Source organism: Miniopterus schreibersii (assembly GCF_964146895.1).
Source record: "Miniopterus schreibersii genome assembly, chromosome: 18".
In the NCBI taxonomy this organism is placed as follows: Eukaryota; Metazoa; Chordata; class Mammalia; order Chiroptera; family Miniopteridae; genus Miniopterus; species Miniopterus schreibersii.
This window is the reverse complement of record NC_138121.1, coordinates 6,791,690-6,817,828: the sequence shown is the minus strand read 5'-3', so window position 1 is coordinate 6,817,828 and position 26,139 is coordinate 6,791,690. Positions and strand designations below refer to the sequence as shown.

Below are 26,139 nucleotides of genomic sequence, written 5' to 3'. Positions count from 1 at the left end.
GCTGCAGGTTTCTGTGGAAACTGCAGCTGAGAAAGGACGAGTGAAGGTCACACAGCAAGAGCCAAAACGAGGCCGAGTAGAAGGGTAGAGATGGAGAGGTGGGGAGAGAGAGACGGAATGGGAAGAGACCCAGATCGAGGAGAAAGGGGAAGAGAATGAGAGGGGCAGAGGATAGGGAAGGAGTTAAGGGCAAAAAGGGGGAAAGAGAGGGAGCTGGCTGTGATGAGACAGAATGGAGAGGGGCACGAGAGGGATGGGCAGAGGGGGGAGACAGACAAAGTAGGGAGGGTAAAGTACCCGGAAATTGGGGCTGAGAGAAGCAGGCATTGAGGTGGAGCAGAGACAGGTGAGAGACAAGAAGCCATAGAAAACTAGATGGTGACGAGAGGGCTGGAGCGGTGAGTGAAGCCAAGCAGGGACAGAGGGTGAGGGTGAGGCTGGGCCTGCCCATGTGGCCTGTGGCCCAGAGCAGGGAGCTGTCCGTTCAGCACCGGACCGCCACAACGTTGCTCTGGCTCCCCTGCAGTGCCTGTCTTTGTAGAACCTGGGCGGGCCACACCCCAGGAGACCTGCCTGTCACACAGCACCCCGAGTGTCCATCCAGCCCCTACTGTGTTTCAGACACTTGCCCTCAGGGACAGGTGTGGGGGTGAGCTTGTGTCTCAATGGTTCTGTTCTCTCCACATCTCTTTTACAGACTAATCGATGTCTCTGCCCTTGGGCCATACTGTGTCTGTCCAGTGACTAGAATATAATTGCAGACATTTCTGTTCTCCCAGTTTTGGTCCCAATACCTCACTGCTAATGGTCTCTGGATTCTCTCCCCATTTCTGAGTCTCCCCTCCCCCCTTTCCGCTCTGAGTCTTTAGAGCCTTTATCTCAGAGTCTCTCCAATTTGTTAAACATTTGTGTCCCTGTGTCCCTGTCACCTTCACTGAGTGCTTCTGTTGCTCTGTCTCCCTCCATCTCATCTCTGTTTTTGCCGGTCTCTCTGTCCATTTGTATCTGCCTCTCTCTGGTTCTAGACTGTGTGTCCATGTCTCCTCTTATGTGTGTCTGTCTCTAGTGCTGAGTTCCCCTGTTGCTGTCCATCACTGTGACCTTCCTCAGTCTGCCCCCACCCCCAACTTCTGCAGAGCCTCTGGCTGGGAGCATGATGCACAGTCATCAGTCTCACCAGGGCTGTGTCTGAGTAGGGAGTGCATGTCTAGGGTGGGGTGTGGGGGACCAAGGTTTTCCCGAGCCCAGCTGGAGAGCAGGAGGAGAGAGCCTAGAATCTCCTGGGATCCAAACATCCCAGGCTTTTCTGCCTCTCAATCCCCTTCCCCATGGTCCAGGCTCTTCCCTGCAGGTCAAGGTGTCAGGAGAGGGGAAGGATATGTTGACGAGTCCTCTCTCCTCTAGGAAGGGTGCAGAGTTGGGGAGAGGGGCCTGGGAGCCAACTACCTGGCTTAAAAAAATGTGGCTCCCCCCCTTCCCCAGTCTCCATGGAGACAGGCCAGGTCTGCAGGCCCAGCCTCCTTTGCTGCATAGTCGGCCTTCCTGTTACCATGGCAACAAGGGACAGCAGAGAGGGAAGGGGATGGGTCAGAGTACAGGATTGGGCGGAAGCTCTGGGTGCTGGGGAAAGCCACGGAACTGACTCCCTACCTCCTCCTACTCCCTGGCCCCATCTCCCTGTCCATGCCCATCTCTCTATGCCTCTGAATCTCTGCCTCTGTTTCTGTGTCTCTCACTCTGGCCTCCAGCCTTTTACATGTTTCTCAGGACAGGTCCCTAACTTTCCCACCCACCACCCACACACCAGGCTCACAGCCTGCTCCTTGCCTGTGTACCCAACACAAGCACTCCCCTAAGTGGAGATAATATGCACATTCTGAGAAGGCGACAGGGCCAGGCTCTCTCTCGCTCTCTGCTCCTACTCTCCCCAGGGAGAGTCTAGAGCATTCCTCATAGAGCAAGGGGGTGGGGTGGGGTGGGAAGCCATGACTCCTCAGGTGCCAGTGAGTGGCTCTGGGGTGTGGGTGCCAGCTGTGTGTGTGTGCATACACATACCAGTATGGGATGTGTGTGGCGTATGGGTGGGGGTGTTGGAGTGTGTTTGGAGGTGCAACAAAGGTATACACGATAGCACCCCAACAGATGATGTGTACAGCTTGGGAGGTGTGTGGGATGGCATCAGGGGATGTTTCTGTGAATTACTGTGCCGTGAGTCCGTGGGCACCTTTTTGTCTGTCATTAACGATTAGCAACCATCATTTGTCAATTTTGCACTGTAGGCCTTTGCTCATGCCCAGGTATACTGGGGAGGAGCCTATGTGATGGTGTGTGTGTTGTGTGACCATGCAACAGCATCCACAAAGGCTTCTGTGTTGTCGGGAAGCAGCGTGAGGCCTGTAGTGCACAATGGCACTGAGCGTGGATGTGTGTTGGTTCTGAGGTCCGTGGGTGGCATGGTTTTGAGTCTCCGTGAGATGGAACAAGGACAGGTATGGTGGAGTGTGTGATGTGTGTGTCTTCAATGTAGTGTTCTGAGGGGGGGTGTTCATCTATGTGGCACTTGATTATGATTGTGATCGTGTGGTGTGATGGGTGTGTGAGGTATGTGCTATGTGCATTTCATTCCTACATGTTTGTGGGCCTCGCTTGGGGTTGTGTGATGGGGTAGTGCAGTGTGTGGAAGGGTCCTGTGATTGTGAAACTGGTGGGGTGTGATGCAGTGGTGTATGTGTGTGTCCCCAGTATCTGGACTACCTGGATGGTGGTCACAGGTATGATGCTGAGCGGTCTTCTGGCTGTGATGCGTCTCCTGTGTACCTGTGCACTTGCGTCCTATTGGGTGGCTCTGCCATGGCTCTGGGTAGGGAGAACACACACAGTGAGGGGGCCTCAGGGCTCCTCCCCCCTCTGCAGCACCCTGTCCTCATTGTGGGGTCTATCTTCCCTCTTGTGAACTCTCCAGCTCCCCCTCCAGAGCAGAACCCATGCAGTCTCCAGCTCCCCCTCCCTCACTGCGGACAGAGGTGCTCTGGGCCCCCTGCATCGTTGCGGTGGTTTACCGGGCTTTCCCCCACCCGGTGTCCACCTCCTAGAGCGCACCCCTCTCCTGCCTGGCACCCCCCCAAAGTGAGGGGAATTCCAGGGCTTTCCCTCCCTCAGCGCCCCCTCCTCGGAGGCGCCCTCCACATTGTAAGGGTCTCCAGGTTCTTCATTGCGGGGATCTCCGGGATCCCCCCTCCTGCAGCGTCCTCCCCTGGCAGAGACTGGGGGCGGGGAGGACAGCTGCAGTACCGGGGGCGGGGCCCCGTCCGTCCGTCAGGGCGCCTGAGCCCCTGATTGGCCGGCGCCGGTCCTCCCCGCGGGCGCGGGCATATGAGACAGCGGAGGCGGCGGCCGCCGCAGACCCTGTGCAGTCGGGCTGACGGCTGACGGACGCGCGGACGGCGCGGGCGCTGCAGAGGCCCCCCCAGCCCGAGCCCGCGCCTGAGCCCACCCCGAGGCCCCTGCTCCGGCCCCCTTCCCGCCCGCGGGCCCCTGACCCCCGAAGCCGCCAAGATGGGGGTAGGTGCTCTGCCGGCCAGGGATGCGCGCGCGCGCGCGCGCGCGTGTGTGTGTGTGTGTGTGTGTGTGTGTGTGTGACATAGCGGGTCCAGTGACACTGGGTGTCTGCGGGGGTGGGGGCTCCGGGACCCTTGCGCCCCGCGACCTGGTCTGTGGACCCCGTGAGCCCGCGGAGACGGCCCCGCTTGTTGTGTGTCTGGCTGAGTGTGTGCTCGGGCGTCTGTGTGGCACTTCGGCGTGTCTTTGTGCGCGGGGTCCGCGGGGCAGGGGCCGGCCGCCGCATCCGCGCCCGCCTGCTGCTGTGGGATGCTCGGCCGCGTGCGCGCGCGGGCGCCGGGCTCCGCCGGGCCCTGGGAGCGCCGTCTCCCTGCGGTTGTGTAGCGCGGGTGCTGTCCTGCCGTCTGCAGCCGTGTCTGGGTGTGTCTGCGAGCTGGCGTTTGTGTCTGGGGGTGTCCAGGCCCCTCCGCTTCCCTGGCCGGGTGGGGACCAGATGACCTCTCTTTCTCCTTCCAGGCCTGAGTGGGGGGGCTCTGCAGTGCGGTGCAGCGCGGCCTGGGGCTGCGGCTGGGGCCAGCCCCTCATCTGGGAGGGCAGGCATTGGGGGCTGGGTGGAGCGGGACCAGCGAGGGGAGGCTGAGTGAGGGCGAACGTTTGCAAATGCGCGGTGGGGGGGGGGGGGTATCGTGCATGCCTGGCTATGCCCTTGCCTCAGTGTCTGTGTGTCCTTGTCTGTCTGCGAGTCTCTCCAGCAGATGCCGCCTCCTATCCTGGCTGACCACCTGACCCCGCGCAGCCCTGGATTCCTCCCCGCGTGTCTGGGGCGGGGCCACGGGGGCAGGAGTGGGAGAGGCGGGTGGGCTGGGCTGGGTGGGGTGAGGACAGAGGGTCCGGGTGAGAGAGGCCAATGGAAACGGAGTATGAGGGATGGGAGGAAGATGGCGGATGAAGGCTGCCGGGCCCAGGGATGGAGGTGGGGGATGGGGGTTCAGATCTGTGGATTGGGGTGGGTGAGGGGGGATGGGGAGAAGAAATGGGTGGACAGAGGACTAGGAGAGAGGAAGGGGGAGGTGGGAGTCAGTGATGCTTCCAGGTAAGTGGGATGGGGGAGGGGACGCCATGGGCAGATGGAGGAGAGGACTGAGGCTAAAGGCCTCAGAGAAGGAACTGCAGGGAGAGGGGGTTGGGGGTACTTAGGGAAAAAAGTGGGGACAAGAAGAGAAGTGAGGTGCTTTAGACACAGGAAGCAGAGACAGAGACATGGAAAGATGGAGAGAAATGCAGAGACACAGAGATGCTCTACAAGAGACAGGGAGAAAGAGACAAAGAAAGAGACACGGGCAGAGAGACATGAGAAAGACAAAGAGAAACTGAGGCAACCCAGGGACAGACATTTGCTATCCAGACACAACCCAAGTCAGCCTGGGTGATGGGAAGAGAAGGCAGAGGGCAATAGGGGAGGTTGAGGGAGAGATGCTCAGAGATGATGCCCCAGACACCCTGAGGGGAGGAGGGGCAGGCTGGCCAAGGCACAGAGGCCATGTGAGCTAAGGGCATCAGGGGGAGGCAGACAGCACAGGAAATGGCAAGGAGCCACACAGGTGGGCTGCAGCGAGGCAGGCGTGCCCCCCACTCTCAAAGGTGCTCTCACCCTGCAGTGCACCTACCTGGGCTTCCTGCCTTCACTGGGAAAGCCTTGGCTATCCCCCCCCCACCACCACCACCAACAGATAGAAGGGATTCCGGTTATGGCAAGGGCAAGCAAGAGCCAAAGTGTCCTAGCCCCTCCTCCTTCAGGACAGGAGTCCAGATCCCCAGCCCCTCCTCCTTCAGATCCAGAAGTCCAGGCCCCCAGCCCCTCCTCCCTCAGACCTAGGAGTCCAGGCCCGCAGCCCCTTCTCCCTCAGGCCCAGGAATTCAGGCCCGCAGCCCCTCTTCCCTCTGACCAGGAGTCCAGGTCCCACTCCTAGGCCTCATAGGGACCCAAGCATCAGCTACCAGCCTCCCCTAAGGCTTCAGGGGTGAGCAGCTGGTTTTCTTCCCCACTCCTGCCAGGCCCCCATCTCTCTTTCCTGCCACCCCCTTCCCATCTCTACCTTGACCCCATGAGCTTATATCTCCGCATCTCTCCATCCACGGGTCTACTTCTCTGAAGAGGCAGAGACCCCTGGGATGGGATGGAGCAGTGTCCTCACTGTCCCCCAAACCTCTGTGCTTCATGTCAGACGCAGTGCTGCTGCAGGGCTGGCCCAGGGCCAAGCCTCCCTCCTGCCCCCTGCACTCCCTTAGAGGCTCCAGGCTGCAGCCCCTCCCAGTAGCCCCCCAGCTCAGCTTCGGGTCTGGGGGCAGATAGCAGGCAGCTCAGCCCTCTACAAGGTCACGAGGAGATTATCGCTGAGCCTCGCTGAGCCTGGGATCCTGCCTTGGCCATGGGCCCATAGGATCTGTCAGCAACCCTCTACCAGCACCCAGTCTCTCCCCACCCCCTCCCATCACCATCCCAGGACACTGCCTTCCCCATCTGCCTAGGCCACCAGACTGGAACTTCACTCCCCTACACACCGCATCCAGTCAAGCCAGGACCAGGGCTTCTGCACCCTAAATCCCAGCCAGCTCCCACTCTGTCCTCCAGAGACCTGACTGTGACCACCCCCTGTTCCAACCTGTCCATGGCGCCCACCAGCCCACAGGAGAGAGGTCAGGGCCCACAGCTTGTTAATCAAAGCCTTCAGGACTAACTGTCTCCTAAGATCTGCTGGATCTTCTGAGAGACAGAGACCGAGACATCCATAGGGCTGGGGAGTAAGGCCCAGGAAAAGAGACAGGTGGAGATGACAGGGAGAGAAACATATAGGAGAGCAGGAGCTGGAGGGACAGGGATGGCGAGATGGACGCAGAGATAGACACAGAGATAGAGGGAAATATGGCAGAGTGAGATGGTGAGAGACAGGGAGAGACACCGAGCATCACAGAAAAGAGATAGTTTGAAAGATGCAGAGACACAAGACAGAGAGAGGCAGAGGTAAGGATGGAGAAAGACGCAGAGACAGAAAATACTGACTCAGAGAGTCTGCGATCCTAACACATCAACTTGGAGAGAGATAGGAACCCAGAGAGATAGACTCAGCTGGACTCAGCAGAGATAGTTCAAAAGATGGAGACATTGCATGAGAGACAGAGAGACATAAATATCCAGAGAGGGAAACAAAAGTCATAGAGAGACACGTGCAGAGAGACTCAGAGACACAGAGAGAAGGACAGACAACATTAAGTGATGAGGGAGAGAGACCAGAGATAAAAGTAGCCACAGAGATACAGAGATGGAGAGATGAAGAGATAGAAAGAGACAGAGAGACAAAACAGAACAAGACAGACACAAACAGAGACCCAGGCAGATCGAGAAACAGACAGACATAGTAAGAGACAGACACTTGGAAGGTTGGACAAGCCCAGGGAGAGGAAGAAAGAGACAGAGGGAGACACACAAAGATAACAAGATGCAGAGACAGAAGGGAGTGACCCACAGATATGGGCACAGAAACAGAGAGAGAGAGAGAAGCGCAGACTGACCCAGATGGAGACCCTCAGGGACAGACACCCAGCAGCACATGGAGCCAGAGCCGGTGAGGCCAATCGGCAGAGACGAGGCTCACGGGTGTGGGAAACACCCAGAGCCAGAGAGGACCCCCCCAGAAACACAGGCTGAGACCCCTGAGCCAGCCCCCTGCCCAGAGACACAGGGCAGGGTGAGAGTGGGCTCGGAGGGCCGGTGTCCCCCTGTAATCCCTTCTCGCCCGCAGTCTGGTGACTCTGACAGCTATCGTGTCGCCACCTCGCAGGACAAGAAAGATGACAAGAGTTCGCCTAAGAAGAGCAAGGCCGCCAAGGAGCGCCGGGACTTGGATGACCTGAAGAAGGAGGTGGCAATGGTAAGGACCCCCCCCCCAGCATCCAGAGCACCTTCCCCCCCCCTCCCAGGCACCACACTCACATGCCTGCCCCCCCGTTCCTCAGACCGAGCACAAGATGTCAGTGGAGGAGGTCTGTCGGAAGTACAACACGGACTGCGTGCAGGTGCGGCGCGGGCCGGGGGGCGGGGGCCGGGGCCAGGCCTGCTCAGGGAGGGTTCTGTGTGAGTCCTGTGCCCCCAGGGTCTGACCCACAGCAAAGCCCAGGAGATCCTGGCCCGGGACGGGCCTAATGCGCTCACGCCGCCGCCCACCACCCCGGAGTGGGTCAAGTTCTGCCGCCAGCTCTTCGGGGGCTTCTCTATCCTGCTGTGGATCGGGGCCATCCTCTGCTTCCTGGCCTACGGCATCCAGGCGGGCACCGAGGACGATCCCTCTGGGGACAATGTGAGTGTCCTCCATCCTGCCCTGCCCAAGGCCACTTCTCCCTGTCCCTTTAGACTTTTCGAAGCCCACTCCCCTCCTTTTTCTCACCTAACTTTCACAATCATCCCATGAAAGAACTGGAGAAGGTACAAGGGAAACCGAGGCTCAGACAAGCCAAGTAACTTACCCAAGGTCACACAGCAGGACACATAGCTAGATCTCCATCCCAAGACTGTGTCATCTCAACGGCCTTGGGGACATACACTACCAGGTGGTCATGGCCTGAAAGATACCCAAAGAGAGAGTGTACTCATGCAGAGACCCAGGCACACACCCCTACGGATCTGTCAGGACCCATCCACCAACACAGCGGACACACACAAGGACAGTCTCAACAGACAACATGCCCATAAACAGTGATTACATATAGATTCCTGCCTGCACACACACACACATATACACATATGCAGAGTCAATGCAGTCACACTTGGATCCAGTCACATGGCCACCTAGTTCAGACACACAGGTACAGAGAGACAGACTGATGGAACTCAAAGACAGACACAGAAATTCAAACACACACAGAACTGCAAGCGGACAAATATGAGGATCAAGCACAGACAGACAGTATTCCCATAAATTAAAACCTAAACAGGAAGACAGACAGAGATTCCCACATAGACTCAAACACAAACAGTCCAGTAAATTTAAAGCCAGACACGCAGACAGCCAACACACAGACAGACACATGGACAGGCAATAGTACACTCCCAGATTCTCTAACACAGACAGAAAGACAGACAGATAGATGCACAAAACAGAGAGATGGACAGACCCAGACACCCAAACACATCCATACTCAGAAAGAGGGACTCAAACACAAAGAAGCAGACAGTCTCACAGACGAGAGACTCAGACACACAGACCTTCAAATGGACACAGCCCTGGGGTCAGACACACAATTACAGACCCCCACTGACACACAGCTCCCTTCCCAGATTCCACAACCCGGGTGGGGCTGGGAGTGTCTGGGCAGCCGTGACCCTGCCTCTCCCTGCAGCTGTACCTGGGCATCGTGCTGGCAGCCGTGGTCATCATCACCGGCTGCTTCTCCTACTACCAGGAGGCCAAGAGCTCCAAGATCATGGAATCCTTCAAGAACATGGTTCCCCAGGTGAGGGGAGCCCAGGAAAGGGCCAGGTGGGGGTGGACAGGTGGGTGGGGACTCTGCCAAGTGACTCCAGGCAGAGAGAGTCCAGGAGGTGACTCTTTTCCATCCCACCCCAGCAAGCCCTGGTGATCCGGGAAGGTGAGAAGATGCAGGTGAATGCTGAGGAAGTGGTGGTCGGGGACCTGGTGGAGATCAAGGGCGGGGACCGAGTCCCAGCAGACCTTCGGATTATCTCAGCGCACGGCTGCAAGGTGGGCCTGGGGCCTGGGGCCCAGCTCTGCCCTTCCTAGAGTGGGCCCAAGAGTCCGGGACCCCAGCTCCTTCCTCCCTCAGACCCAGCTGTCCATGCTCCTGGTCCCCACACCTCAGACCCAGGAGTCCAGGCCCCTGGTTTCCTCCTCCCTCAGACCCAGGAGTCCAGGCCCCCGGTTTCCTCCTCCCTTAGACCCAGGAGTCCAGGCCCCCAGCCTCTCCTCCCTCAGACCCAGGAGTCCAGGCCCCCAGCCTCTCCTCCCTCAGACCCAGGAGTCCAGGCCCCTGGTTTCCTCCTCCCTTAGACCCAGGAGTCCAGGCCCCCAGCCTCTCCTCCCTCAGACCCAGGAGTCCAGGCTCCCAGCCCCTCTTCCGTCAGACCCAGGAGTCCAGGCTCCCAGCCCCTCCTCCCTCAGACCCAGGAGTCCAGGCTCCTGTCTCCACTCCTCAGACCCATAGGTGCCTTAGACCTTAGCAGGAAGCCCTGTACCCTCCCCATCTACAGGAGCCCAACCTCTGGCCTTTCAAACACCACTCACCCACCCAAGCACCCAGGCTTCTAGCTGTGACCTCAAGGGACGCAGACTTCAGCCCCAGCCTCCTCTGGACAAACAGCCCCTGATCCCAGGCCTGGGGCTAAGCCCTCTCTCCTCCGCACCCACCCCCAGGTGGACAACTCCTCCCTGACCGGCGAATCAGAACCCCAGACCCGCTCTCCCGACTGCACACATGACAACCCCTTGGAGACTCGGAACATTACCTTCTTTTCCACCAACTGCGTGGAAGGTGAGGCAGGGTGTGGTGGGGGCACCAGGCTGGGGCAGGGCTGGTCCAGATGGGCATGTACATCAGGGGCTCAGGTCCTTCTGAACCTCACTGAGCGCCCCCTCCCCCACCTCAGCTTAATCCTCTCTGGCCCCACAGGCACGGCTCGAGGGGTGGTGGTGGCCACAGGGGACCGTACTGTCATGGGCCGCATTGCCACCCTGGCTTCAGGGCTGGAGGTGGGCAAGACGCCCATCGCCATCGAGATTGAGCACTTCATCCAGCTCATCACGGGCGTGGCCGTCTTCCTGGGGGTCTCCTTCTTCGTGCTCTCCCTCATTCTCGGATACAGCTGGCTGGAGGCTGTCATCTTCCTCATCGGCATCATCGTGGCCAATGTCCCAGAGGGCCTGCTGGCCACTGTCACTGTAAGGCCCGGACCTCTACAGTGGGTCTGGGGGAGGGAGGGCTGGGGGTCCAGACCCCTGGGTCTGAGGGAGGAGGGCCTGGGGCTTGGATTTCAATGTTGTTGATCAGGGTAATTTGGGATTAGGGGCCGAGCCTCCTAAATCTTAAATGGGGAGGGTCCTGGGACTCCGAGATCCTCATTAACAAAACAAACAAAAATCTTGAGAAACACTCAAGGCATAAAGGGCTAACAATCCCATCACTTTTTAAAGTTAACTTACAGATTTTAGAAGTGTACAGTAGTGGTGGAAAATCTAAAGAATACATTAAAGTAGTTTAAAAATAAAACAATGGCCCCCTTCCCTCCGCCCAGCCGGCAGCCCCGTGGCGGGATCTGCTCTCTGCTCTCCTCCCCGCAGGTGTGGGCACGTTGCAGCGTGTTAGTAAGCTTTCACGCACGTAGAAGGGACCGTCCTAGGCATACTAGTCTTCCCCTTGATCTTTGACTTCATATATCAACAACGTTTTCCATTTTAGCATATTCGAAGCTACTCTGGGTCAAAGGCTGTTCATTGACATAAACATATAATACACATACACAGCATCGCACACGTGAATGGACAGCCTGAGAGTCTGGGCAAATGAAACACACGCACATCGGCTGCACCAGCCTCAAGTTCCCCAGAAGCCCCTTCAAGACCTCACCCAGCCTCTACCCCCACCCCCAGGGTAACCCCCACATGGGCCCTGCTGAAGCATAGTTTTTTTCTGCTTCATATCAGTTGGAATAATTCAGTGGGAACTCTTGTTACTGGCTCTTTTTTGCTGACATCATGGTGGGGTGTTTTTTTCTTTTTTTATTGATTTTTAGAGAGGAAGGCACAGGGAGAGAGAGAGAGAAAAAACAACAACATTGATATGAGAGAAAAACATTGATTGGCTGCCTCCTGCACACCCCCTACTGGGGATCAAACCCACAATCTGGGCATGTGCCCTGAGCGGGAATCGAATCGATGACATTTCGGTGCACAGGAAGACACCCAACAATTGAGCCACACTGGCCAAGGCTGGACATCATGTTTCTGAACTTCATCCATGCAGTTCCCTGCAGCAGTAGCTTGTTCTTTTTCACTGCTGTATAGTATTTCATCTTTATTTCACAATCTATTTATATTCTCCCTGGGCTGAGCAATGGGCTGTTGGCATTCATGTTGCTGGGCCAATCCTGCCACCTGGCTCTGCCTGTGACTTGCCTGTCCTTGTGTGCCCAAAGGTGTGTCTGACACTGACAGCCAAGCGCATGGCCCGGAAGAACTGCCTTGTGAAAAACCTGGAGGCTGTAGAGACCCTGGGTTCCACATCCACCATCTGCTCGGACAAGACAGGGACCCTCACCCAGAACCGCATGACAGTTGCCCACATGTGGTTCGACAACCAGATCCATGAGGCCGACACCACTGAGGACCAGTCAGGTGAGGGTGGGGCCTAGGAGGGGACCAAGGGGGCCTGGCCCCAAGATGTCCCCAGCTGTGACACATGCCTTCTCCAGGAACCTCGTTCGACAAGAGCTCGCACACCTGGGTGGCCCTGTCCCACATCGCCGGACTCTGCAATCGGGCCGTCTTCAAGGGTGGTCAGGACAACATCCCTGTGCTCAAGGTGGGTCTGGCCGCTCGCCTGGCCTTGGCCTTGCCGGTGCCCATCCCCGCTGCTCTGCCCTGATAGCCTTCTCTCCCCAGAGGGATGTGGCCGGCGATGCCTCCGAATCGGCCCTGCTGAAGTGCATCGAGTTGTCCTCCGGGTCTGTGAAGCTGATGCGGGAACGGAACAAGAAAGTCGCCGAGATCCCCTTTAACTCCACCAACAAATACCAGGTACGCGGGGCTCTCGCAAGACCGGCCTGGACCTCACTTTCCCTATGAAGCCTTAGTGGTCACCTCTACCCCACTGCCCTGCTTTCCGCAAGCCCTAGGCAGCCACTCATCCACTTTCTGTCCCTTGGGTTTGCCTGTTCTGAACTTTTCACATAAAAGAGATCCTATGGCCTTTTGTGTCTGGCTTCCTTCACTCAGTGTGTTTTCAAGGTTCCTCCATGCTGTAGCGTGGATCAGTGCTTCATTCCTTCTTATGGCCGAATAACCTTCCGTTGTATGTGTGGACCGCAGTTTGTGTGCTCCTGTTGGCTACCATGAATAACGCTGCTGCGAAGGCCATGTTACAAGTTTTTGTGCGCGTGTAGTTTGCGTGTCTCTTGCGGGTATACCCAGAGATCGCTGGGCCATATGGTAACTCTGCATTTAAACTTCTGGGAGCTGCCAGACTGGTTTCCAAAGTGGCTGCACCATTTTCCATTAACTCACATTGTTTAAAGGACCCTCTTGGCTGCTGTCGGGGGAAATGCTATGGGGCAGGGAAGGCCAAATGGGGGTTCGGTGTGGAGGCTGCTGAGATGTTCCACGTGAGAGATGGTGGTGGCCAGACAGGGTCCCTGGATGTGGGAGGTGAGAAGAGATCAGAGTCTAGGTGTATTTCAGAGGTGAGCCGACCAGATTTGGTGATGGATCAGATGTGGGATAAGAAGGGGTCGGGGGAGCAAAAGGCAGGGAGAGAGGCCCATGTCTTATTGGCAGCCGACTTTTCTGTGAAATACACAGAGGGGCAGAAATTCTGTGGTACAGAGAGACAGAAACAGGCAGAGGTGAGCAGAGATCTCTGCAAGAGTCTGAGAAACAGACGATCTCTCAGGTCGAGATTTAGACAGCGCCCTCTGGGGAAGCTGCATGGCGCCCATGGCTCTGGACAGGGCTGGGGCCCTCTGCCAGCCTGCGTGGGCAGCTTCCAGGTCCCTGTGAGATTCAGGCACACCCACCCTCTGCCCTGTCCACAGCTCTCCATCCATGAGACCGAGGACCCCAACGACAACCGGTACCTGCTGGTGATGAAGGGCGCCCCTGAGCGCATCCTGGACCGCTGCTCCACCATCCTGCTGCAGGGCAAGGAGCAGCCGCTGGACGAGGAGATGAAGGAAGCCTTCCAGAACGCCTACCTTGAGCTTGGTGGCCTGGGCGAGCGTGTGCTGGGTGCGCACCACGGGTGGGGCTGAGCTGGGCAGGGGCAGGGACAACTCCGGGGGCAAGGAGGGGGTGATGCTGCCCAGAGCTGGCTCAGAATAGGGCCTCCCACAATGCACACGAATGAATGAATGAATGAATGAATGAATGAATGAATGAATGAATATGAATGAATGGAGATGGGATGGTATCTTTAGGAAATGAATGTTGGCTGAGCGTCCAGCCAGCTGGGAGATGACTGCTGGGACTGGAAGGCCAGGAGCTGTGGGGCAGGAGGCCCGGAGGCCCGAGGCTGGAGCCCTCATGCCCCGCTGGTCTGCCACAGGTTTCTGCCATTACTACCTGCCTGAGGAGCAGTTCCCCAAGGGCTTTGCCTTTGACTGCGACGACGTGAACTTCACCACAGACAACCTCTGCTTTGTGGGCCTCATGTCCATGATTGACCCGCCCCGGGCAGCCGTCCCCGACGCAGTGGGCAAGTGCCGCAGCGCAGGCATCAAGGTGTGGCCTGGGACCGCTGGGGGGTGGTGGTGCAGGGCCAGTGCCCCAAGGGCCAGTGCAGAGGCTGGACCATCCCCAAACAATGCCCACAGGTCATCATGGTCACAGGCGATCACCCCATCACAGCAAAGGCCATTGCCAAGGGCGTGGGCATCATCTCCGAGGGCAACGAGACAGTGGAGGACATTGCTGCCCGGCTCAACATTCCGGTCAGCCAGGTCAACCCCCGGTGAGCGGCGCCCAGCTCAGCCCTCTCCCCTAGACGGCTGCCGGTCCCCCTTCCTGCTGACTCAGCGCCTGGTTCTGTTCCCCCTCCACGCACGAGGACCGGCAGGCTGCTGTGTCTCCACATCCCAGCTTTGCACTCACGGGCTGTGTGACCTTGACCAAGCCGTGCAGCCTCCCTGAGCCTCAGCCTCAGAGCATGGTCCGTCCTCTGCCTCTCCTGTCCGCGGGTCTAGTCTGCCTGGCTCCCTGTCCATCAGTCGCTGCACACGTCCTGACCACTCTCGGCTCTTCCCAGGGACGCCAAGGCCTGTGTGATCCACGGCACCGACCTCAAGGACTTCACCTCCGAGCAGATCGACGAGATCCTGCAGAACCACACCGAGATCGTCTTCGCCCGCACGTCGCCCCAGCAGAAGCTCATCATCGTGGAGGGCTGTCAGAGACAGGTGGGCTGCGGCGGGGTTCCGCACCCGAGGGGCCTGGCCAGGCCTCGGGGTGGCCTCCTCACCCCCTCTTCCTGCAGGGGGCAATCGTGGCAGTGACTGGGGACGGCGTGAATGACTCCCCCGCTCTGAAGAAGGCCGACATCGGGGTAGCCATGGGCATCGCCGGCTCTGATGTCTCCAAGCAGGCAGCCGACATGATTCTCCTGGACGACAACTTTGCCTCCATTGTCACCGGCGTGGAGGAGGGTGAGTGGCCAGGTAGCCCTGGAGACCAGGGATCGGGCCCTCAAACCAGTGACCTTTCAGTGCATAGTACGACGCTCAGTCAACTGAGCCACGCGGGCCAGGGCTGGGGCCTGTTCACATTTATTCTGATCACCAAAGTAATGTGATAATTATATAAAATGTAGAAAAACATGAAGAAGAAAGTTGGAATCACCTGTAACCTCACCATCCAGAAGTGGTCACTGTTGGTGCCGTGGTCTCTCTCTTCCAGTTTCCCTCTCCCCATCTGAAATGTCCCCAGTGTGGAAAATAATGCACAAGAGAGAATTCAAAAAGGAAAGCCAAGCCTAAAGTGACAAATTAAATGCCCTTTCCCTTGTCTCCTACCTCCCAGAGGACACCATGGTTAACACTGTTACCTCCCCACCCAGGCATCTATGCATATGCAATACACAAATGCGTGTTCACGCCTTCCAGACATCTACTGGGATCCTACCTTGTGCATCACACAGGGTGCTGGACATACAGCTGTGAGCAGAGCTCAAGGAGCTGGGAGGGACAGCCTTAAGTTCACAAATAAATACATAATTGCAAGTTGCAACAAGAGCTAAGAAAGCAAGCAGGGTGCTGTGACAATAATGGAGGTCCTTCCTACCTAGAGAGGGTGGACAAGGAAGGCCTCTCTAGACTGACAAAACCAGTTTAACTTCCAGGAAGGGAAGTTCCAGGTATACCCCAAAGCAGGGTGAACAGCATAGTGGACCCCGCTGCCACCATCGCCCAGCTGACAGTCACAGCTCGTGCAGATCTTGTTCCCACTCCCCTCCCCCACCACACACTCTAGATCACGTTGAAGCACGTTTCAGTCACCGTTTCATCCATAAATATTTTAAGATGAGGTACCATTAGTTTGTGGAGAGCAGTGCGTGCATTAGAGGGAAAGGGAACAGCAGGTGTGAACACGTAAGCATCTTATCTTCACACAAAGGTGATCAAACCATCCATACCTACATGTAGCCTGCCTTCCTGTTCCTTCTTCACGACATGCCTTGTTGCTCATGTCTCTTAGCACAGGAGAGAAGGTAGAGGGAGGGGCTGGCTGAAGTTGTCTTTAGTTTCTCTGTGCTTTCTACACGCTGTACTGATAGAATTTTTATTGGGCTGTGACACGTACGGTAAGGTGAGCAGCTCGATGACTCTTACGCACGTCCACATCCATGCAGCCACCAGACTCTGACTAGGAGAGCATTTCCAGCCCCGTTAGGGTTTCTCCAGGTCCCCTCCAGTCTGTATCCCCCCTCCCAGAAATAATAGCTGTCTTGACTCTTGGCACCATAGATCACTTTCAAATCTCATCTAAATGGAATCGTGCACTATGGACACTTTTGTATCTGGCTTTTTTCACTGTGTGACATCTGTGAGATTCAGCCATGGAGGTGGGTGACACAGCCTGTCGTTTTCCCCGCTGAGTGGTATTCCACGGTATGGATGGACCAGTTTACTTACCCACTCCTATTGATGGGCACCGGGTTCAGTTCTGGTTTTTGCTCTTGTGACTAATGCTGTGATGAGCATTTGCACTTGCTTTTTGGTGGGCATAAGTACTGATTTCTCTTGGGTATAAACCTAGGAGCAGGATTACTGGGTCAATAAGGAAGGAGATGTTTAACTGTAATAGAAACTGCCAAACAGTCTTCCAAAGTGGTGGTATTTCAAGAACGGTTGGCCAGGGACGACATGGTTGGATGTTTGTGTGGACAGGTGGGCGGGTGAAGGGATGGATTAGAAAGGACGCGGGAACTGGGCAGAGAGGGGACAGAGGGAATAGGGTGCCATGTGTGGGCACCTGAGGTCTGAACCTGTCCCTGCCACAGGCCGCCTGATCTTTGACAACCTGAAGAAGTCCATCGCCTACACCCTGACCAGCAACATCCCTGAGATCACACCCTTCCTACTGTTCATCATGGCCAACATCCCGCTGCCTCTGGGCACCATTACCATCCTCTGCATCGACCTGGGCACCGACATGGTGAGCCCCCAGCCACACCCAGGGCCCTGGGAGGGTAAGGCCCCTCACTGCCCTGCTCACCTGGCCTCTTCTGCCCAGGTCCCTGCCATCTCATTGGCATATGAGGCTGCCGAGAGTGACATCATGAAGAGACAGCCCAGGAATCCACGCACTGATAAGCTGGTTAATGAGAGGCTCATCAGCATGGCCTACGGGCAGATTGGTAAGGATCTGGGGACCCTGCCTCAACTACAGCTAGATGCCCAGGACCTAGAGCAGTGCCTGGCTCACTGTGGGCACCCAGAAACCTTGTGCTGAGCAAGTGGAATATGAGTAGGACTTGATGCTGGAGGTTTGGAAGGAGAGGCTTAGAGATGGGTGATGGTCACCATGGTGGGGCTGGCACAGGTGGAGGACAGGCCAGGGTAGGGGGCAGTGCAACCTGGGAGCACATGGGACACCAAGGAGCAGATTAGAGTTGGCCTCAGGCTGCTCCCCCATCTCCATGATGGGAAGGATAAGACCAGCCTGTGAGCTCTGTCAGGGCTGGAGCAAACCCCTTCGCATTTCTCTCTGCCCCCCCAGCCTGCTGCTGCAGGTGATGTGAGCTGAGCCTTAGAGGTGCTGAGCTCCCCGTCACTGGGAGTGTCCCAGTAAGCAGAGGCTTCATGGCGGTGATCAGAAGCCTGGGGAGGTCGTTCTTGCATACAGGGGCCCATAAGACTCAAGCCCAAGGGTCCTCAGGGATTTCCTGATGTTCAGGTGGCCTGGGTCAGGTGGGAGGGAACCAGCAGGTTATCCATCTGGAGAGAGCCCTCTCCCTGAGGCTTCTGTCCCAGACGACCCATCTCAGGCGCTCCCCACCAGAGTGCCCTCTGGGAGCCCAGCGCCTGCTGATGTTCAAGCAGGACTGAGGTGGCCCACCTTCCTCCGGGTGGGGTCACAAGGGGCCCCAGAGGCGCAGTGGGCTGGCTTTCAGCCCCAGCCAGAGCTGCCACTCATCTCCCTCTCCCCTCCCAGGAATGATCCAGGCTCTTGGCGGCTTTTTCTCTTACTTCGTGATCCTGGCAGAAAATGGTTTCTTGCCCGGCAACCTGGTGGGCATCCGGCTGAACTGGGATGACCGCACCGTCAATGACCTCGAGGACAGTTACGGGCAGCAGTGGGTGAGTGGGGCTGGGCCCACAGCATGGCCGCATCCCCCAGGCAAGCTGTCCTGCTTCCTACGATGGCCCTTCTGCCCCAGGTCCACGTGAAGACCTCGCTGGGCACTCAGGGCCTCCCGGTGCTCTAGGCCCAGCCTGTCCTGGGCCTGGTGTCCCCCGGCCACACTCTCTGCCCTGTTAGGCAAGACGCCCCCACTGCCTTTTCCCCCATCTCTGTCCCTTCAAAGTTCACTGGCCTCCATCCCCTCAGGAGGCCTGTGGGGTCCTTGACCTCCTCTCACTTCCCTCCATGTGAGAGGTGTTCCCCGGTCCCCAATTGATGACTGAGGTCTCCATTGACCTCCCCTTCCTGGTACATCCCTGACTTCCCAGGGGACTATGAGCCTAAGACGGGAGACAGTTCTGCGGTCCTGGGGGACCTCCTTGGGACAGAGTCCCTGCTCTGCCCGCGGCGCAGACAGGGAGCCTGGGGCGGCCACACTGGCTGCGTCCAGCGCTCTGGTCCTGGCTCTTGCAGACCTACGAGCAGCGGAAGGTGGTGGAGTTCACGTGCCACACGGCCTTCTTCGTGAGCATCGTCGTGGTGCAGTGGGCCGACCTGATCATCTGCAAGACCCGCAGGAACTCGGTCTTCCAGCAGGGCATGAAGTGAGGGCCGGGCTGGCGGTCCACTGTCCCCTCGGGCCCTTCCCTTTATCCGTTTTTGCCTCTGAGTCGATTTTGTCTCCAGTGACCGTGTGTGTGTGTGTGTGTGTGTGTGTGTGTGTGTGTGTGTGTGTGTGTCTCACTGGTCCCTCTCCGGTCTGCTTGACCTCGTCACACCCCTGCCTGCCTGCCTGTGCACTTGTCACTGTTTCTATCCTGCCTTTATCTTTCATTGTCGTCGCCTGCCTGGGTCTGTCTTTGCCTCTCTCTTTTAGTCTCTGTCTCCCTGTGTCTCTGTGTCTGTCTCTCCGTCTGCCTTGGCTATGCCTCTGTCTCGTGGGGGGGTGAGGGCTGCCTGGGTCCAGCCCTGCCTGTGCCTCCAGGAACAAGATCCTGATCTTCGGCTTGTTTGAGGAGACGGCCCTTGCTGCCTTCCTTTCCTACTGCCCTGGCATGGACGTGGCCCTCCGCATGTACCCTCTCAAGTGAGTGCCCCTCCCCTCTCCCAGGACCCCCCACCACCTTCAGGATCCCACCAGGAATCTTCCCAGTGGGCATCCTCACAGGCCCCACCTCTCCCAGTGTCTCTTGAAACGCCCTTCTTTGTGTCCCCCACTGCAGTCCCTGTTTTGATGCCACCAAATCTCCCCCGTCCCCTGTGGGACATCCTCACAGTGGGTGCTCTCAAGACCTCAGTCCGCAGCCATGGCCAAGGCACCCCTTGCTTGTGGGCAGGATGGATCAAAGGAGAACCCCCCTCAGCATGGCCCCTCCTGTCTTCTGGGACTGCCGGCTGTCCCCACGCAGGCCCCACACTGACGCCTCCTGTTGTCCCGTCTCCGCAGGCCCAGCTGGTGGTTCTGTGCCTTCCCCTACAGCTTCCTCATCTTCGTCTATGACGAAATTCGCAAACTCATCCTGCGCAGGAACCCCGGGGGTGAGGGGCCAGCGGGGCAGAGGGACGGGGCACAGAGGAGCCTGGGGGGACGGGCAGGCCCAGTGGGGGTGGGGCGGGGCGGCACCCCGGCCACTTGTCTGATGCTAACCTCACTCCGTCTCCCCGCTTCCCTTCTGTGTCGTCTCTCTGCCCCTTCCCACCTCTTCTCTCCCTGTCTCCCTGGGCCTCCTCGCTGTCTTTCCACGTGTGTCTCTCACCTTTCTGGTTTCCTTCTGTGTCGCACACTGTCGCTCCGTCTTTGTGCTTCTTTCCATGCCTGTCTCTCTTTCTTTCCTCTCCAGGTTGGGTGGAGAAGGAAACCTACTACTGACCTCAGCCCCAACGCCTCGCCCATCTCTTCCCTGCCCCCAAGCCCAGGGCAGCCCCCTCCAATCCCCCCCATTTTGTATTCTCTGGGGAGGGGCCCTGTCTCCCCATGGCCCCCACCTTGGCCCCACCCCTTCTCTCTCCCCCCACCCCTCTGGCTGGCTTCTCTCCCCACCCCACCCCTGCCCCCGCCTCTCCCCTCTCTTTTCTGTGTCTCTGGCTCTCTCCCTCTCCTCACCCCTACTTCCCAGCCCCCTCCCTGGGTTCTTTTTTACTCCCTCTCAACGTCCCCCCACCCCGGCTGATGCCATCTCTGGTTCTGGACAATTATCAAATATATCAGTGGGGAGAGAATCAGTGTGTCGTGCTTGCTTTCTGGACGGGAGGTGTGGGCGGGAGGGTGTCCCCAGTGCTGGCCCACGTGGCCGGGGGCTCACAAAGCCAAGACTGTGGACAGACACCAGCTTGGGAGCCGCGGAATCTCAGGGTCATCGAGTCATGGGTTTTAGAGGAACTAAAGTTAGAATGAAAGCAGCTTGAATTCACCAGGCGATGGGATTATGGGATCAGACTGGGGGAGAGGAAGAGAATCAGACTCGGGATCCTCTATTAGAGTAGGACCCAGGGAGGTGGTGACAGTGACAATCATGATGATGGTGATGGCAGTGATTCACTGAGCATCCACTCTGTGCTCTGCCCTCTTCTAAACTCTATGTGTATAAACATATTTAATCTTCACAGGTATGAGGCAGGGAGAGGGAATGTGACTTGTTCAAGGTCACACAGCTGAGAGGTGACAAATCTGAGATTTGTAGAGGCTGTCCAAGCTCTAAGTCACTGTGCTATTCTCTCTCTTTTTAGATTGATTCTAGAGAGAGGAAGGGAGAGAGAAAGAGAGAAACATTGATGTAAGAGAGAAACATCAATTGGTTGCCTCCGGCAGGCACCCCAACCAGGGATTGAACCTGCCACCTTTTGGTGTACAAGACGACACTCCAACCAAGCCACACTGGCCAGGGCTCTCTCTCCTTTTATTGAGATAAACTTTCATACAGTGAAGTGCACAGATCTTAAAGGCACAGCTCAACAATTTAAAAAATTACATCTGCCCTGGCTGGTGTGGCTCAGAGGGCCTCTCCAACAATGTCCTTGCCTCGGGGCCCCACCATCCATGGCCCATGCTGCCCAACATCTCCAGGCCTTTGCCCATTGTGCCCGCTGCTCAGAACAAGTACTGGTGGGTTATGGAGTAAAATCACTTTCATTGAGTTCCTATAAGGAAATCCAACAGCTCTCATAACAAGAGTCAACCCCAAATTTCCCAAGTTTGGCCATGGGAGGAGGCAGCTGCTGGACCTCAGCCTCCAACTCTCAGCTCCCCAATACTTATCTTCCTCTTGGGGGCTCTTTTACTGGTGACCCCTGCTGCTCCCATCACTTTGAACTCAGGTGCTGCTCCCCCCTTAACACTCTGGGCTACATGTGCACTCAGTGTCCTCCTTTGATTTCCTGAAGCCAAGTGGGAAATCTGAACAGGATTCTGCTAAAAGCCTGGGGCTGGTAAATAGAAACAGCCCATCTGATCTTCAAAGTGTGGCTCATTCAGCTTCAGTTTAAGACCCCCCTCTGGGGGCCTCCCTGCCTATTGCTCCACTAGCCCCTTTGGCAGGGGAGTGTCCCCCACCTCCTGGGAGTGCCCTCCAACACCCTCCTCCCAGCTCCTCCTGGGTGAGCGCATGGATAGAGGCCTCTTAGGGTGCAGTCGCTTCCTGCCTCCCCAGATCCTCCTGCCTCGTGCCAAGTCAATCGTGAAGTTTGTCTTGCTCCCTGGCTGACTGGCTCTTTGCCACCTCAAAGCCCAAACCCAAAAGGGACGTGGACCTTGAAAGACAAGAGTTGGGGAATCCCACGTGGGAATTCCCCTTCAGCCCCTCCCAGCCCTCAGTCCAGGCTTCCTGCCACTTCCCCATAGGTGCCGGGGCTGATCTGTGCACCCCTGTAGAATGGCCATCATTTCCCCACAGCTCACCCAGAGGGGGTGGGGCAAAGACAGAGAAACACCGCTGTGGGAACTAGGGAAAAGAAAGGCCCCGGTCTCACACGCCAGCCACACTTTGGGACATGCAAGGGGCCAGCAGCCCTTAATGCGTTACAGTTAAGTCTGAGAAGGCTTAACTCTAGAAATAATCATGACATTCATACTAGAGCAGCAATAACATCCACTACCATTTATTGAGCAGTTACAAAGTACCAGGACTCAAGCACTTTACATGGACCGTGTAAATGAATTATCATAACCCCACTGAGTGGTACTATCAGGAGCCCCACTGTCCAGATGAAGACACTGAGGTTCGGGAAGCTGACGGGGTCAATGCAGCCTGGATTTTCACCTCTGACTCCAAAATCCCAGTTCTTTTGTTTACAAATTCCTCTTAAAAATTCTCAACCCTTCTTTCTTTCCTATTCACGGGGGGGGGCGCGGGGGGCAGGGTATCTCTAGGTTCCCAGTTCTAATCCGTTCATCCCTGGGAGCCCAAGGGTTGGGGGGAGATTTGCTCCGCACCTCAGATACCCCTTCCAGCAGCCATGGCCCCTCACCAGCCTCTGCCTCTTGAGGAAGGAATAAGATTTCCGTGAATTCTCTACAGTCCCTCTATTCAAAACGTAGTCTGTGCACCAGGAACATCAGCGTCACCTAGGAACTTGTTAAAATGCAGATGAATGGGTCCCACCCCAGATGTGCTGAATCAGTGTTCCCATGAAGCCTCCAGGTGTTTCGTATGCCCCCTAGAGTCAGAACGGCAGCTCTACACTGTCCCCACCGTACCCGCAACGGGAGAGAGTACCTAACACCTGCTTCTGCCTTTGGAGCCCCCTTAGCGGCGACTCGTGAAAACCTTCCCGGCGCCGCACTCCCGGCTCCTAGAACTTCAACTCCCACAATGCCCAGAGGCGCTCGTCGTCCCTTTACCCGACTACATTTCCCAAGATGTTTTGCGAGCCAGACAACCATCATGGCGTCCACGCTCCCCGCCATAATAGAAACTACAACTCCCACAATGCTCAGCGGCAGAACTCGGGTCCCCAGGGGCTCCGGAACAGCGCCACGTAGGCTCGGCTGGGTGGGGCCCCGCTCCGGAGGGGCTGGCGGGGTCTGCAGGACCCAGGGATAGTTGTAGCGGTTCTGCTCCTCACGACGCAGACATGGCAGCCGAAAAGGACCAGCAGAAGGATGCCGAGGCGGAAGGGCTGAGTGCCGCGTGAGTAGACCTGCTGTAGCCCCCCACCCCCACCCCGATCGGGAGTGCTGGCCCTCCGGCCCTCCTCCCTCCGGCCCCAGGAACCCAGGCCCCCAGACACCAGAGTTTAGGCCCCTGGCCTCTTCGAGGATTCTGGAGTCTGGGCTCTCAGCCCCCTCTTCCCCTAGGATCCAGGAGTCTTGCACCCTTACCCCCCAGAACCCCGGAGTCTGGCCCCCCTCAGCGTCCTGTGGCTGGGGGTCCGGCCTCCATCGCCGTCTACCCCTGACCTGGCCTCCCCCACCAGCACTCTGCTGCCGAAACTGATCCCCTCCGGAGTGGGCCGTGAGTGGCTGGAGCGGCACCGCGCAACCATCCGGCCCTGGGGCACCTTCGTGGACCAGCGGTGTTTCTCGCGACCCCGCAACCTGGGCGAGCTGTGCCAGCGCCTCGTACGAAACGTGGAGTACTACCAAAGCAACTACGTGTTCGTGTTCCTGGGCCTCATCGTCTACTGTGTGTGAGTGCCTCTCCGCCCGCCCCCGCCCCACCGACCAGGCCCCGCCCCACCGACCAGGCCCCGCCCCCAAGTCTTGCCTGTGGGCCCTGCCCTCAGCAGCCAGCCCCTCCCCTCACCGGCCAGGCCCCGCCCCCATGGGATAGCTCTGCCCGTCTTTCACCCAAGGTCTGGTCCCTACTTCCCAGTCAGCCTCGCCAGTGTGACCAAATGGGACCTGAACTTGGCTAGCCTCAAGGACATAGCCTGCCATCTGCCTGTGTAGAAGGTCAGGGTCCCCCTAGCTGGGCCAGCCCGGGCTACCTGACCTGTGCCTCCCTGCCCTCCTCCAGGGTGACGTCTCCCATGCTGCTGGTGGCCCTGGCTGTCTTCTTTGGCTCCTGTTACATCCTCTATCTGCGCACATTGCAGTCCAAGCTTGTGCTCTTTGGTGAGAAACCCCCTGTGCAGATGGATCCCTGAACCCTCAAATCTTGGTCTTTTGGACAAAAGCCTTAGACCCCAAACCCAAGTCTACCCATGTCTAGATATACACCAGATCCCCCAAACCTTATCCCTTAAAATCTCAGACTCACCAGATGTTCCCACCTAGTCTCAGCTGCCCACATTTCTGTTCCCCAAACCTAGAATGAAATACCCGGGAACCCACTCTCTACTTAGTTCCTGTCCATTAAACCTACTCCTCCCCTTACCCTCCTCCCTAACCTCTTTGGGGAAAGCATCAGCTGCAGATACCCACACGGGACACCAGGTGGCGATCTTACTCTGCCTTGGATCTGTCCCCATCCCTGTCCTGTTTCCTGGGGTGGGATCAGAAGGTTCTTGGGACTTGGGACTTCCCAGAGAGGGAAGCTGAGGCCCTGTGGCTCATGTGGTCCCAGACTGACACCAAGCACTATTGGGAAGAAAGAGGCCCCTAAGTCCCCACCCAGGGGATGCTCAAGGTTTGGAGTGGGGACAGGGAGGAGTTGGGATCAGATAAGTAGGTAGTCTTTCAAGGGCCTGCAAGTTATGCACATGACAAAGGTGGCCTGGTGGAGAGGCATGGTGGGCAAGCACAGGGCGTGGAGGGAGTGCCTGGAGCACAGCCACAACCTGGTTTCAGCCGCTGCCGCCCCAGGGGCCTGCACACCTGTTCTTCCACTCTGCCACAGGAGACCAGAAATCTGTACTGTTCCATGAAATCATTTGGTTTCTCTGTCAGCCTTAAGTAAAATTCTTGGGGAACATTGTGCAGACTCAAAAAACATATTTGCAGGTCAGACTTAGCCCTTGGGCCACCAGTTTGAGACTCCTAGTCTACAGGAGAGCAGGTTGGAACAGGAGAGACCTAGTCTGGGGGAGTGGGGGGAGCTGGGAGCTTCCTAGAGGAAGTGGGTTAAAGGCAGGGGGAGGGGCCGAGGAAGGTGTGCTGTATTCTGGCAGACAGTGAGGATACTGGAGAAATGGGTGGGGCCTAGACTGGAGGGCCTAGCGTGAGGAGTTTGGGTGATCCTGAGGCTCCCAGAGCTTGTGACACCAGACTGTTGGGGGCATCCAGGGTTACCCTGGGAGAGGGCACGCATTTCTGAACAGCTGCCCCAATGCCACCTGCCCCCCAGGCCGAGAGGTGAGCCCCGCCCATCAGTATGCCATGGCTGGTGCTGTCTCCTTCCCCTTCTTCTGGTTGGCTGGTGCAGGCTCTGCTGTCTTCTGGGTTCTGGGTGAGTACAGGGTCTGGGTAGTCGGGGTGGGTGGTGGGGGCCAGGTGAGGGAGCAAGGCCCTCGACTGTCCATTTTCCTGCAGGAGCCACCCTCGTGGTCATTGGCTCCCATGCCGCCTTCCACCAGATCGAGGCCATGGACAGGGATGAGCTACAGATGGAGCCAGTGTGAGGTGTCTGCCAGCCTCCAGAGCCAGCTGCCCCATCCCTGTCCTGCATGACTCTCCAGCCAAAGGCCCCCTTCCCATCATAAGCCCAGGGAACCAGCTTTGGAAATAAAGCTGTTGTAGTCATCATTCAGCACATATCATACTCTCCCAGGATCTTTTGTGGGTCTGTATGGGCTGATGCTGGGATACTACGGAGACCGAGGCAGAGGGGGGGCCTGCGGTGGGGGGAAGACAATAAGATAAATAATTAGAATATGAGAGCATCGCCAATGGTGGTAAGTGCAAGGAAGAGAAAAGAATTGGGAAGGGAGACCATGCTAGGAGGACTCGATGCACAGCTGGACTCACAGCTGCGATTTATTGTCAAATGATACAAAGCTAAGTCAGCAAAGGATAAAGGCACATGGGGCGAAGTCAAGAGGAAACCAGGCACAAGTGTCCCAGAGTCCTCCCAGGGAAGTCACACAG

General features: G+C 57.4%; 2 protein-coding genes across 2 annotated transcripts; both read left to right on the top strand.

The window, feature by feature from the left end:
• The first annotated feature begins 3,364 nt into the window (after window positions 1-3,364).
• Window positions 3,365-20,394, top strand: ATP1A3 (ATPase Na+/K+ transporting subunit alpha 3). Its single transcript, XM_081117564.1, has 23 exons — window positions 3,365-3,561; window positions 7,398-7,487; window positions 7,573-7,632; window positions 7,710-7,913; window positions 8,953-9,066; window positions 9,180-9,314; window positions 9,984-10,101; window positions 10,240-10,508; window positions 11,762-11,960; window positions 12,038-12,147; window positions 12,228-12,362; window positions 13,376-13,568; window positions 13,885-14,060; window positions 14,153-14,289; window positions 14,584-14,734; window positions 14,812-14,980; window positions 16,834-16,988; window positions 17,067-17,190; window positions 17,988-18,133; window positions 18,651-18,781; window positions 19,162-19,263; window positions 19,624-19,715; window positions 20,018-20,394. Exons 1-23 carry the CDS (start codon window positions 3,556-3,558, stop codon window positions 20,044-20,046), a joined length of 3,045 nt encoding a protein of 1,014 aa, XP_080973690.1. The 5' UTR covers window positions 3,365-3,555; the 3' UTR covers window positions 20,047-20,394.
• Window positions 20,395-23,115: 2,721 nt separating this feature from the next.
• Window positions 23,116-25,806, top strand: RABAC1 (Rab acceptor 1). Its single transcript, XM_081119954.1, has 5 exons — window positions 23,116-23,302; window positions 23,589-23,801; window positions 24,131-24,228; window positions 25,400-25,501; window positions 25,585-25,806. Exons 1-5 carry the CDS (start codon window positions 23,247-23,249, stop codon window positions 25,671-25,673), a joined length of 558 nt encoding a protein of 185 aa, XP_080976080.1. The 5' UTR covers window positions 23,116-23,246; the 3' UTR covers window positions 25,674-25,806.
• The last annotated feature ends 333 nt before the right edge of the window (window positions 25,807-26,139 follow it).